Source organism: Eretmochelys imbricata, chromosome 8 (genome assembly GCF_965152235.1).
Source record: "Eretmochelys imbricata isolate rEreImb1 chromosome 8, rEreImb1.hap1, whole genome shotgun sequence".
Lineage (NCBI taxonomy): Eukaryota > Metazoa > Chordata > Testudines > Cheloniidae > Eretmochelys > Eretmochelys imbricata.
This window is the reverse complement of record NC_135579.1, coordinates 44,510,289-44,522,812: the sequence shown is the minus strand read 5'-3', so window position 1 is coordinate 44,522,812 and position 12,524 is coordinate 44,510,289. Positions and strand designations below refer to the sequence as shown.

The window sequence follows — 12,524 nt, the reverse complement described above, 5'->3', positions numbered from 1 at the left end:
TTAAAGCTGGGGGGGACAAAGGGTCTGGCTGTCTGTGTGATACTTTTTCCGGGAACAGATCAGGAATGCTCTTCATAACTCCTTAAGTTAGTAAGTAATCTAGCTAGTAATGCGTTAGATTTCCTTTTGTTTAATGGCTGGTAAAATAGCTGTGTTGAATGGAATGTATATTCCTGTTTTTGTGTCTTTTTGTAACTTAAGGTTTTGCCTAGAGGGATTCTCTATGTTTTGGATCTGATTACCCTGTAAGGTATTTACCATCCTGATTTTACAGAGGTGATTCTTTTACTTTTTCTTTAATTAAAATTCTTCTTTTAAGAACCTGATTGCTTTTTCATTGTTCTTAAGATCCAAGGGTTTGGGTCTGTGTTCACCTATGCAAATTGGTGAGGATTTTTAATCAAGCCTTCCCCAGGAAAGGGGGTAAAGGGTTCGGGGGGATATTTTGGGGAAAGACGTCTCCAAGTGGGCTCTTTCCCTGTTCTTTGTTTAACACGCTTGGTGGTGGCAGCATAGGGTTCAAGGACAAGGCAAAGTTTGTACCTTGAGAAAGTTTTTAACCTAAGCTGGCAAGAATAACTTTAGGGGGTCTTTCATGCAGGTCCCCACATCTGTACCCTAGAGTTCAGAGTGGGGAAGGAACCTTGACAGGCAGTGAACCTGATATTCTATGGGAAGCTGGCATAGGGGGCAGAGGATGGTTTGTTGGGCCCATGGCATCCCATGTTGCTGAGGAGATGTGATGCCCTATCCTATATTAGCTTGAGTTTACTAAGTGCTGCCGGTTTCATGGCCAGGTGTACCACACTGCTGCAGCCCATCCGAGAGGTGATGAAGGTGTGTACAACTGGGGCCAGGCTGTCATCTGCCAGCATGGGGCAGAGTTCCCCAGCCAGATGGAGATAGCAGAAAGTGTTTCTCATGGACACTGCCACATGAGAGCTCAGCGTCAGCAAGGAATTCAGGAGCTTCCTAAGCTATGGACTAAGCTCACCAGTTGTGCCACCATGGCTGCAAACTCCTCAAAGTGCTTCCTCTGGCCGCCAGCACTGGCCATCCTGGTGACAGTGGTGTGGTTGTATGTGGTGAAGGAGAGGCAGAGCGGTGTGTCATCTGCATATCGCTGCACTTGAGTCTATGTCCTCTGACCAATTCACCTAGGGGCTGCATGTAGATGCTGACTTAGGATCAGGGACTCCACCAGCGATGGGTTCAGAGGCAGCAGTGCAGTTTCCTATCACTGCTGCTTGAGTGTGTCCCTACCGGATGAATTTAAACCATTTTAGTGCGCTCCCTGGGACCTGTCACCTCTCAGAGGCAGGACAGCTGTACCTCACGGCTGACCGTGGGGAATGCTGCAGAGAAATCAAGGAGGCTGAGATTGGATGTCTGCCCTCTATCCACTGACAGCAGGAGTTCATCCAGCAGTGCCACTGAAGCACTTTCAGGCTCATATCCTGCCCCGAATCCAGATTATGCCAGGTCTGGAATATTAGCTTCAGTTAGATGGGCATATAGTTGGCCTTTGGTTAATGACTCTGCGAGGTTGCTCAGGAGTGGGAGATTGATACTAGACAGTGCCCAGCTAGAACCGATGTGTCCAGGGCAGGTTTCTTCAGTGCTGCTTGGACGGTTGCGTGTTTGAAGGGGGAAGGGAAGATTCCTTCCCTGAATGAGGCTGGTTGCTCAGGACTCTCCTTCACAAGCCAGGAAGGGCCTGGGGTGGATTCAAGCTGCTGTAGGGTTTCTAGCCTTCCCCGAGGAGTGAATGTGCTGAACTCCAGGAATGGGCTGCTAGTGGCTGGATACAGGCAGAGAGGGCCCTGTTTTGAAGCCTTCCTGAACGGGCATTAACATTTCAGTGCAGCAGGACAATGGTTCTTTGCAGTCCTTGGCGCTGGGCTCTGGTGCAGGCTGTAGGCCCTCAGGATTGAGGAAGCTGTTTACCATCCTGGACAGCTCCTTAAGGCAGCTACTATGGAGGCAGATAGGACAGTTCAGGGCCTGTAATACAGCCTCAGCTTAGGCCTGGGGCAGCTGTGTGTTTCAATCTGCTTCAGCCTTCATTTTCTGCCATCCACACTCGAGATTCCGATCCCCCATCCAGCTCAGAGTTGGGAACAGCTGGGTGACAGAGATGGAGGGGCTGTGGGGGTGGGGAGACAGTGTGTCAGAGGTCAAGGTGGAAGTACCAGGATGATGATTCACCGGTTCCTCGACTCCCCATTCTGTGCTGGGCGGGCGGCTGTGCTGGAATTCAACAGCATCTAAGAGGTTGTGTGATCAGGTCAGGCTCATGGGCCTTGTCAGAGCTCTCACAGCTCCCAGGTCGCTGCCTGACGGAGGTGAAGTTCCAGCCCAGCCAGCGACTGGGCTGTGATGTGATCAGCAGCGAATCGACTCCAAAGACCTAGGTGTGACCCACTGTGTGGGTTGGACCAGAGACAGCCTGTGAGATCCGAGGGCTGCAAGTGAGGACTTTAGGCTTTAGCATTGGAGGCCTTGTCAGCACGCATGTTAACGTCTCCCAGGACACCAAGTCTGGGGCATGCGCCAGCATTGTTAACAAGGGTCAGTGTAGTGAACCCGTAGTCTGTCTGTGAACGTGAGCTCTAGGTTAGCAATGGCTCCTGGTTCTAGCATCCGGTAAGACAAGGTCATCTAAAGCCATTCATCAGAGGTACCTCATTTGAACCTGACCTTTTCAGAGAAGACAAATGAAGTGCCACCTGGTTCCTGGCCCTGAGACAGGCTGGGGGAGACAGTGAGCCAGCTGTGATGAAGTGGGGATTCTCTTGGGTTTTTCTTGGTTTTTCAATGGTTTGCAATGCAGACAGGGTTGGACTCAGTTTCCCTGGGTGTTACTGGTTTAATGAGATGATGGGAGAGGGAGTTTGTTGTTACAGAGGACCAGCAACAGAACTTGGGACCCAAGCCAATGGCCTGGAGAACGGATACCCCAGCGACTGGTGACCAGGAGGCCCAGCTTGGGAATCTCAGCCAGTTCTAGCCAGTGGGAGGTCAATGGGCTGCAGAGAGAGAACCCCAGTGACCTGACCAGTCAGTTCCAGCCAGTGGGGAGCAAAGGACGGCTGAGAGGAGAGGAGGCCCAGGCCACATTGTTTACCACGACAGAAGACAAAGGACAGAGGCGGGACTTGGGGGAGGTGATATTGGATGCCCAGCTGGAAAGCACGGGGGCTCGGGACTGGAGGGAGAGAGCAGGCAGAGCCCACCTGGATGCAGGGGAGACTTAGATGTACTGTGCTGAGGGAGGGCCCTGAGAGTTTCCTATGCTGCATTCAGATGCTCAATAAACTCTCCTGTTTTACACTGGCTGAGAGTCGCTCTGGTCTAGAGAACAGAGTTGCATTATTCCCTCTGGGAGCGGAGGACCCGGGGGTCCAGAGCGAGTGGACTCCCTGAGGGGGCCCACGGTGAGAGACAGGCGTGCTAAGGCTCAGAGAGGTGTGATTCCAGGAGGGGGAGGGGTTTAACCCCGGAGAGAGAGTGGACCCCTGAGAACGGCTGTCACACTGAACGGGGTTCTCCCCAGGGACCGTACGGGGCCCAGCGTGGGCACGACCTGTGAGTCCGTGACACCAGCGCGCCCACCCAACCTGGTCTCTGTGACACAGGCGGTCTCTGGGACTACATCACTGACAAGGACATGTATTGTTTGCTGGCAGTGGATCTCACACAGATCAGCATCAGTCTGAGTTCATACAGCTTCGCGCTGCCTGCTTCAGGCCTGCGGCTAGGAAGCTTCCTGAGCTGTGCACAGGCAGCAGGAGTCTGATATCCGCGCTCTTAGATTGCTCTGTTTTCTTGTATGTTTTCTTGTGTGATTCATCCCAGCTTGGACAGTGACGGGTAAGACAGAGGGCTGTGTAGTGCCTGCTCCATTTGCCAAATGTCAGGGAAAAGGTGTGTTTGAACCATAACACACTTGAGTCCTGGGAATGGGCACAGCTAAAGTAGCCTGTTCCTGGATCAGTCATGTTGGCCAGATTATGGAAAGATCTCAGCTTCTCTGGATCTTTGTATTTATTTATTTTATATCTCTTGTATACTTCCAGTCCTTTGTTGTTAATTAGGTCAAGCCACATGTGTACTGGGCCTGGGACAGTTGTGTCCATGGTTTGTAATTTGGCAAGATCTTCCAAAAAACCCTTTATTTGTTTTTGCAAATTTAGTGTCTCTTAGTAAAATCCTTTGTTGCCTAAACCATATGCTCTGTTTCCATCAAAGCCCTTATGCTTATGACAAGTTTCACCACACTTATGCTAGCTGGATGGAAATGCACAGACACAGGGCCAGCGTCTCAGCTGGTGAAAGGTGACATAGCTACACTGCCCTCAGTGCAGCCAGGCCGATTCACACTTGACACATAGTTTCTCTGAGAATGCCACCATATATTTTTGAAGCTGGGGCTTCAATCAGTCTCTCTTTATTTAGCCAACCACGAGGCTGATGGCGGCTGTGGAAATTCAGCAATTCTTCGCAATTAGCTTTAAGACCATGTTACATGTTGCGTCATGTCATGGGGCGTGTAGATCCCATGTGGACCTGGCAACCAAGGAGTTACTAGAGGAACTGCTGATCAACCTTGATCAGCAGCCTCACAGCAGTTAGGAGAATAACAGAGCTAAAAAGCAGAGCGGTTGGTGGCTGCCAGAGAAGGCAAGCAGGCCAGGGACCGAGGGTCCTGCCAGGAAGCTAGTGAGAGGCTGCCCCAGAATGACAATGACCCAGAGACAAAATAGCCAGAGCCACAGGCTGCAGAAACCGACAGACCCAAGGGAGGTAGGAAGAAGCTCAGGGCACAGCAGGAGAATTGTGGAGGACTGATTCTGCCTGCCTGGATTCAGGGCCCTGAGTTGGACCCAGCGGACTGGGCGGGCTCGGGTTCCCACACCTACCCCTTAACAGCCAAAGGGGGTTCTCGGCCCCTTGAGGACAAGGCCCAGCTAACCCCGCCAAGCATAAGGGGAAGTCCATAAACCCCAGTAGGATGGAAATTAACGTCTTCGACCCCAGAACAGGACTACAGAGAGTCAGAGAAGAAGAGTGGACTGACCACCCCGCTGATCCAAGCGGACTTTGTGCAGTGCCCTGTCTGGCCAAAGGGAGGCACTGACGCACTGGGGCACCACTCCAAATGTCTCTTTCCATGAGGTTTAAGTAGTTCCGAGGAGCCAGACATCAGGCTTGTAAGATGACTGCACCTGAGAAGTTCTTTCCTCTTTTACATTTTATTTTCATGAAGGCCTCCTTTGCACAATTCACCTCTGCATGGAGGAGACTGCAGCAGCTTGGACTTGGTACTCGACAATTTTCTTTTCATACACAGACTTAGTGGCCAAGATTTTGAAAAAAGGAGCCTAGAATTAGGCTCTTAGGTGCCTACTTATGAATTAACCCAAGTTGAGTGGGTGCTGAGCACACAGCAGCTCCCACTGACTTCAGACCAAAACCATAGCCCTTACTCATTACTGATCATCTTATTAAGAGCCATGAAGTGCCCCATGTCCCTCCCTCATCCTGAAATATGAATTCCACAGGAGACCAATTGCTGCAAGGCTCAGGAAGGATTGATGTCCAGAGACACAACCTGGGACCATGTGTCTCCAGGGCTAAGCTGCCCCTGGACAGTGGCCTATTCCTAGAACCCTGGGCAGCTCTGGCCAAGCACCAAACACTCCTAGGAAAGACAAAGTCATTCTATTAACAGTACCAACCTCTCTCTAGCACCAGGGGGGCCTCTGGTCCAACCAGCATCGCTACAGCTCCTGCCCCTCCTGTGGGACGGGCATTGCCAGTGGCATAGACTGCAATGTCACCACAGACCACCACTGCATAGCGCCCTAGGATAGGATGAGAACACAGAATTGGTTAGGCATAAACATGAAAAAAATCACATACAAGTCTAAAACTCTGTTTATCCCTCTGCCAAAAGTTACACTGTGGTAAAGTTTGCATATATGTAAGGTGGAAAAATCCCTTGAGACTTGTAACCTGCAAGGGAAACAAAACTGAGCATGTACCCTTTTCACCACCACCGCCTTGCTTTGATGGATAGACCCTTTGATGGATAAAGGGGGCCTGACATGTTTAAGTTTTTTATTTAAAAAGGTTTCTTCCTCCTTGTTTGTATGTTACAAATTCAGAGCGGCCTAGCCAGGAAGGCTGGGATGCTGCCAGACAACTTGTGCAGTCAGGACATTACAAGACTCAAAAAAGTGGCACCCAAGGTGAGATGAAGGGTTTAGTCCATGTTTGCTTTTGTTAGCATCGACTTCACTTCAGCAAGTAACGTGTCGGGGGAAGGAAGCCTTTGCTAAATATGCAACATCCCTGCAAGAGAGAACAACAGACATCCTCTGAAATAGCCAAGAGGTCCTACAACCAAACCAGGGAAGCCCAGAGCCAGCACTGAGTCCGGATCCTTTTAAGGCAAGGACACAAGGATAACTTTAGAAGCCTTTCCAGCCCTCTTTACATCCTAAAAATCAAGAAAAGGGCACAAGTGCAATTTTGCGGGGGAAGAAAGCTTTAAAAGTCACCTTTAAAGTCCCAATCTGCCAAGCAGACGTTTACAGGGTCCCCTGTGCAGAAAGGGGCATGGCCAAACTGCCATGGTGACATGGTTTCAGATGTCGCCTGCTGCCTTACTGTCACAGATGTGCATCTACCTACCCCACAAAAAGGGGGCAGGGGTTAGGACTATGGAGACAGGACTGTGGAGCTCTGGGACTACAGAGGCCGGGCTGCTTGCCTGGCGCTTGGCCATGTTCCTCATTATGGGAGACAACAGGGCTCAACTCTTTCAGCCTGAGGGCTGAACATGCTTAAAAAACATCAAGTGGCCCCAACCAGCACAGAGCAGCCCATCCCCTGCTATTGCACTGCTTGGGATGTCTGCTCTGCATTAAAGCAACTAGAACTTGTACTGAACAACTCTGCTTCCATCTGACACTGATTTAACGGCAACAGAAGCCGGAGCCTCCTGTTCCCTACAGCACTCTCTGAGGCTGCAGGCCGAGCCGGCATCCCCGCCGCAAGACAGAGTTGGACCTTTGATCTCTGCAGACACTCCCCAAGTCCTTAGGTAATAGTAGCTGCTCCACACCCACGGAGCAGAAACCCTGGGCAAGCACCTTGCTGGTGATTCCCCGACCATGAGGAGGATTCCCCAGTGAGTGTAGCTAATTCCTGTGCCTCCCTCCTCGCAGCTCCTGGTGCAGCCAAGCTCCCAGCCTGCTCTCCCTGTAGCTCCAATGCAGCAATGGGATAGTCAGAGCTGTTTTCCTCCCTCCTGTGATACTGCAGGTAGCCAGCGGGGGAGCTGCTGAGCAGCTGCACCAGGCAAGGCCCAATGGCTGCTCAGGGGGCTCCCAGCAAGGCTGCAGTAAGAGAAGCCATGGGGAGACAGGGAGGCCAGCCACAGCACCAGACCTGATTCAGACACTTCAGTTCCAGTATAGCAGGTCCAGCCCAGAGAGCACACTGCCAGTTTGTAACCAAACTAGGGTTGCCAACTTTCTGATGGCAGAAACCAGAACAACCTTGCCCTGCCCCTTCCCTGAGGCCCTGCCCTTGCTCCACCCCTTCTCCAATGCCCACTCCCACTCACTCCATCACCCCTCCCTCTCCTCCTCCCTTGCTCACTCGCTCATTTTCACCCGGCTGGGGCAAGGCGTTGGGGTGCGGGAGGAAGTGAGGGCTCCAGCTGGGAGTGTGGGCTCTGGGGTGGGGCTAGGGATGAGGGGTTTGGGGTTCAGGAGGGGGTTCAGGGCTGGGGAGGGGGTTGGGGTGTAGGAAGGGATGAGGATCCAGCTGGGGGTACGGGCTCTGGGGTGGGGCCAGAAATGAGGGGTTCAGGGTGCAGGAGGAGGCTCCAGACTGAGGTGGGGGTTGGGGTGTGGGCTCTGGCTCAGGGTGCGAGCTTTGCAGTGGGGCCAGGGTTGAGGGGTTTGGGGTGCAGGAAGGGATGTGGGCTATGGGCTACGGCTGGGCAGGGCTTACCTCAGATGACTCCCTGAAGCGGCAGCATGTCTGGCAGCTGTGGAGCAGTGCTCGGGATGGGGGCAGCGCGCGGAGCCTCCCTCACCGCCCCTGCGCCTTGGGGTCAGACATGCCACCACTTCTGGGAGCCGCGCAGAGCCACGGCAGGCAGGGAGCCTGCCTTAGCCCCGCTGTGCCACCAACTGGACTTTTAACATTCCGGTCAAAAATCAGACACCTGGCAACCCTAAACCAAACCCCCACTATCTTCTAAACACTGTCTCCCTCAAGGCCTCAGTTCAGAGCCTGGAAGGCCACTAGTCTGGGGTATCAACCACTGTGAAGCTGGGGCAGCCATTCCCCCAAGAACCTGCCCTACTGCCACTGGCCATCTCTCACTGGCAGCCCTGGCTGGGCCCCGGGTGGCAGAGCAGTGGCATCTACACCCATGCTAGCTGGATGTCACTCACCGTCCCAGGAGCTGGACTCCACCCAGTCAGCAGAGTTGAAGAGGGAGGCTGTGCCTCCATAGCAGGCGTTGGTGGTGTCGATGCCTTCAACGTCCGTGTTCCCCGAGTCCTGGAAGAGCTGCATTAGGACAGTCTTGACGGCCTTGGACTTGTCAATGATGGTCTCTGTGCCGACCTCCAGCCGTCCAATGGAGTCCCAGGAGAGGCGGCTGCGTTCCACAAGGCGCTGCACCACGGTCAGGCATAGGGAGTTAATGTCCTCGTGGGCCGAGCAGAAGCCCATCTGCTTCTGGCCCAGGCCCAGGGTGTACTTCCCGGCTTCCACACCATCATACTTCTCCAGCTCCACTTGTTCTACGTACTGCGAAGGGAAGTAAACCTCCAGCGCGAGAATCCCCACGTCCTTTGGCCATGAATCCGACCGAGACAAGTGCTCCACAGAAGCAGTGGAGAAACTGAAAGAGAAGGAGAGTGCTGAGCGTCCTCCAACATGTGGTGGGAGGAGATCACAGACTCCCCAGGGGCACAGCCAGCTGCATGCGTGCACGCACAGACCTAGTGCAGGCCACGGAGGCCATACCAGACACCTGAGACTGTGACAGCATATAACACGCTGTCCCAAGACAGACCCCAGAGGAGACAGCAGACCCCTCACGAGCAGTGATATCTGGCTGCACACCCTCACCCAACACAGACTGGAGAGCCAAGAGAGGGCACAGCAGCCTCCTCGCAGGCAGCAATCTGTTAACTACACAGCCCGTCTCAGAGATGTCCCCATTTGCAGATGTCTGCAAAGCAGCAGCAGGGGCCCTCTCCACACATGCACAGAGCTGCTTTGATTCGTGCTCCAGAAGGGAATCTGCATGTTATAGAACTTGTCTTCCCCCCCCCCAGGCAGTGTTTGTTTTATTCCAAGACACCCCTTGTTTTCAGTTACAGCTAACTAGAGTTGCCAACCCTCCGGAATTGGCCTGGAGTCTCCAGGAATTAAAGATTATGTCATGCAATGAAATCTCCAGGAATACATCCAACCAAAATTGGCAACCCTATTACTAACAGCTCTGTTTGTTACTCTACTTGGAGAAGAACAAGCTTTTTTGCAGCTCTGAGTAGTCCGTTCCCCCAGCTGGTGAAGGATTGTTCCCTCCAGTCCTCTTGCCAGTCGTGTGTTAAATGGACAAACTCAGGGGGCTCCCTTCTGCTCCTTGGGGTGTTATTCCATGGCCTAACAGATCTCCTTATACTCCATTACATTGCCTTTACCTACATTCCCTACCACTACTCCCAGCTCTCTAGTCCTCTCCTGCTCTGTTGTTTACACCCTAATTAGTTCACGTATAAAAGGGATCAATTCATAGGCCATGGTCAATGGAGAGGCTCTCATTGTCTTCACTGGCTTGGCATCAGGCCCAAAGTGCTCTGTACAGTGAGTGCTCCATGTTACTATTCAAATCACGTCACTATTCAAATAATCTTCGCAGCTTTCCCTCAGCTCCAGCCTGTTGCTGCCCTTCTCTGAAATGCTTCCAAAAATTGTCATCCTTCTCTTTGGGGTCCAGCTGGATGCCCCTCTGCATGGATACTGCAGATGTAGCTGCACCACGGCTGCAGAGAGAGGCTCTCTCCCCGCTCTGATGTGGGACAGGGTGGCTTTGCATGTGCAGCCAACCCAGACTGCAAACTTGGGTCTAGTTAGCTGCCACCCTCCCGCCCAGGTCTTCCACCCGTCCTGGGTCCCAGCACTCTCCCTCCCCCTGCATACCTGCCTTTGGGATTATGTCCCTCCACTCTGTTATTGTCAAACCCCGGGCCCTTTGTATTACTGCTCTGTCCTCACCCTGCTCACATCCCCTCCTAATGCAGTACCAGCTTTGCACTGCGCTCCCTTCTCCCAGATCTCAGTGTGGCTGTTGTGTCAGACCCCCATTCCCTGGCAGTGCCAAAGCCTCCCTCATGCTGGAGTGCAGAGTACAGCAAGTCAGGTCAGTCCCCAGCAGAGAGCTATTCAAACACATTCCCAGCTGACTGGGACTGAGCTGTCAGGATTCCCAGAGCGTCCCAGAAGGGGCAAAGGAGAGTGCCCCATGTCCCGACCCTCAGGCCTAGCTCCCCAGTCTGCCCCTCACCTGGCCTGCTGTGCGGCAGCTGTGAGGTGTGCTGGCCGAAGAGGCCACTCCTGCCTCTTAAGCGCTCGCTTCACTTGCAAACAGCGCCTGGTTTGACTGAAGAGGCGGAACATTTTCCCCAGGCTGATGGGCAAGTAGCAGCAGCGAGGTCTCTTCCCTAGCCCCGCCAGCACTTATATAGATTCCCTGCAGCAGGGCCAGGCAAAGTCCCTCCCTGTACTTATCAAGGGAGCGAACTGTGTGTGCTTCACTCATTGCTCAACCAAAGGTCACCGCACACTGGCCAACACGACAAAACAGGAGCACCCTTTCCCCACAGCCCCCAGGCCCTCCTTCACCACTGCCTCCTGCACGGCCTTGCTCCCCTCCTCACCTCCTTTCCCAGCGCTGCATCTCCCTGCAGGGCTTGACTCCCTCGTCACCACCCCTGCCCACCCCACGCTCTGGGAGGAGGGAGGGCTGCTGAAGGTTCCAGTCTGCACCTGTTACCCCCCCCCCCAAAAAAAGCTCCCCCAGCACCTGAGATAGGGTCAGGTACCTCAGGGGATGGGACACGCCAGGGAAAGCTGCATGCTCCATGGTGTCCAACTCAAACTCATCCAGCTGAATGTTTGCCAGAGGGGCTCTTTCCCCAGCGTGTTCTCTGGCACGCGGAGAGGTCCAGGGGCAGCGGCTGGGGAACTGTCAGTGGAGAAAGACAAAGCTAGACACTTTTCCAGAAGGAAAAAATCTGTCCAATTTCTCCATCCCGGCTCTGAGAACCAGCTTGTCAAGTTTCCCCAGCCTACAGCTAAGCAGGGGCCTGTTACACAAGAAGGCAGTGCCTGTGTCAATTGGTTGTGTCTGAAACACTGTGGGTCTTTGCATGGAAACAGTCTTAGGTCTCCAGACCCCCTGACAGCTGAGTCATGGTCGCAGCTTGGCACGCCTTTGTACTGTACATGGCACCCTGCCTATGGCCCAGCCCCACAGGAGGATTCAGGCTCCTAATTCCTACTGATTCCAATGGGAGTTAAGAACCTGGATCCGGGCCTGTGTCCCCAGCCAAACTGAACCTGTCCCATCCAGGGCCCTGCATGGAGTGTAACTGTGCAGCCACCAAGATGGTCGCATCATTCCCGCCTCTTTGGAATTGCTGGTTAAGAGCCTCCTGGTCCTCTACACCAGGCTGGTGTTCTGTGACCTCCCACTCCAGCACCCTCACACCCTCTGGCTACCCAGGGTCTCTCTGCCCAGGGACTGGCTGAGGTGGGTGGGAGGCAAGGACATGTAAGAGATGAGAAGTTGCTTGCTCCAGGGTTCTCCCTAGAGCCCTCGGGTGGGTGGCCAGCCAGGGAGGCTGGGAAACCCAAGGGGCTGTGTGTGAAGTGGTAGCTGGGGTGATGTGCAGGGGAGGCAGGTGACCCTGTGGAGATCTGGCCCTGCAGATGGATAAGGGCTGGCCTGGGACTTAGCCACAGTTCTCATTTATTGTCTGTTATAGCAGTGCCCTGCAGCCTCCCGCTGCCCCCCCCCCGCCCCCCCCCGAGATCAGGGCTCCACTTAGGACATCTGTTTTATGATCCAGCAAGGGAGCACCACCTGCAGGGGGAGAAGCAGCCAGAGGGAGAGGGCAACAGATGGGCCAGCAGAGCGCCCCATCTGAGCACTAGCAATCACTGTAAACACGGAGTGACCGGTGCTTATGTCAGGGTGTGTGCGTGATTGTTAAACGACCCCTGTCTATGCTGGGAGTAGGGGAGGGGAGTTGCTTTTAGAATCTCAGCCTGTTTCAATTATTCTGGTTAACGTGCTTCCTCCCTTCCCTCCCCCCCGCACCCTTCCAGATCTCTGCCTGGGGCATTTCCAAGGCTTTGGCCCAGATATGGCCTGCTCTAGAGCTCCTTGAAGTCCAGGCGAGTCTTTCCATTGCCTTACAGGT

The 12,524-nt window shown here is 53.7% G+C and overlaps 1 protein-coding gene across 1 annotated transcript in view; it reads right to left on the bottom strand.

Annotated features, from left to right (window-relative positions):
- The window catches only part of HMGCS2 (3-hydroxy-3-methylglutaryl-CoA synthase 2), a 28,799-nt gene extending 18,083 nt beyond the window's left edge, over window positions 1-10,716 (bottom strand). Inside the window, exons 1-3 of the mRNA XM_077824708.1 lie at window positions 10,604-10,716; window positions 8,478-8,932; window positions 5,742-5,867 (exon numbers count right to left, since the gene is read on the bottom strand). Of these exons, the coding sequence (XP_077680834.1) occupies window positions 5,742-5,867; window positions 8,478-8,932; window positions 10,604-10,716 (694 nt within the window). The remainder of the gene's footprint in view (window positions 1-5,741; window positions 5,868-8,477; window positions 8,933-10,603) is intronic.
- Between the last annotated feature and the right edge of the window lie 1,808 nt (window positions 10,717-12,524).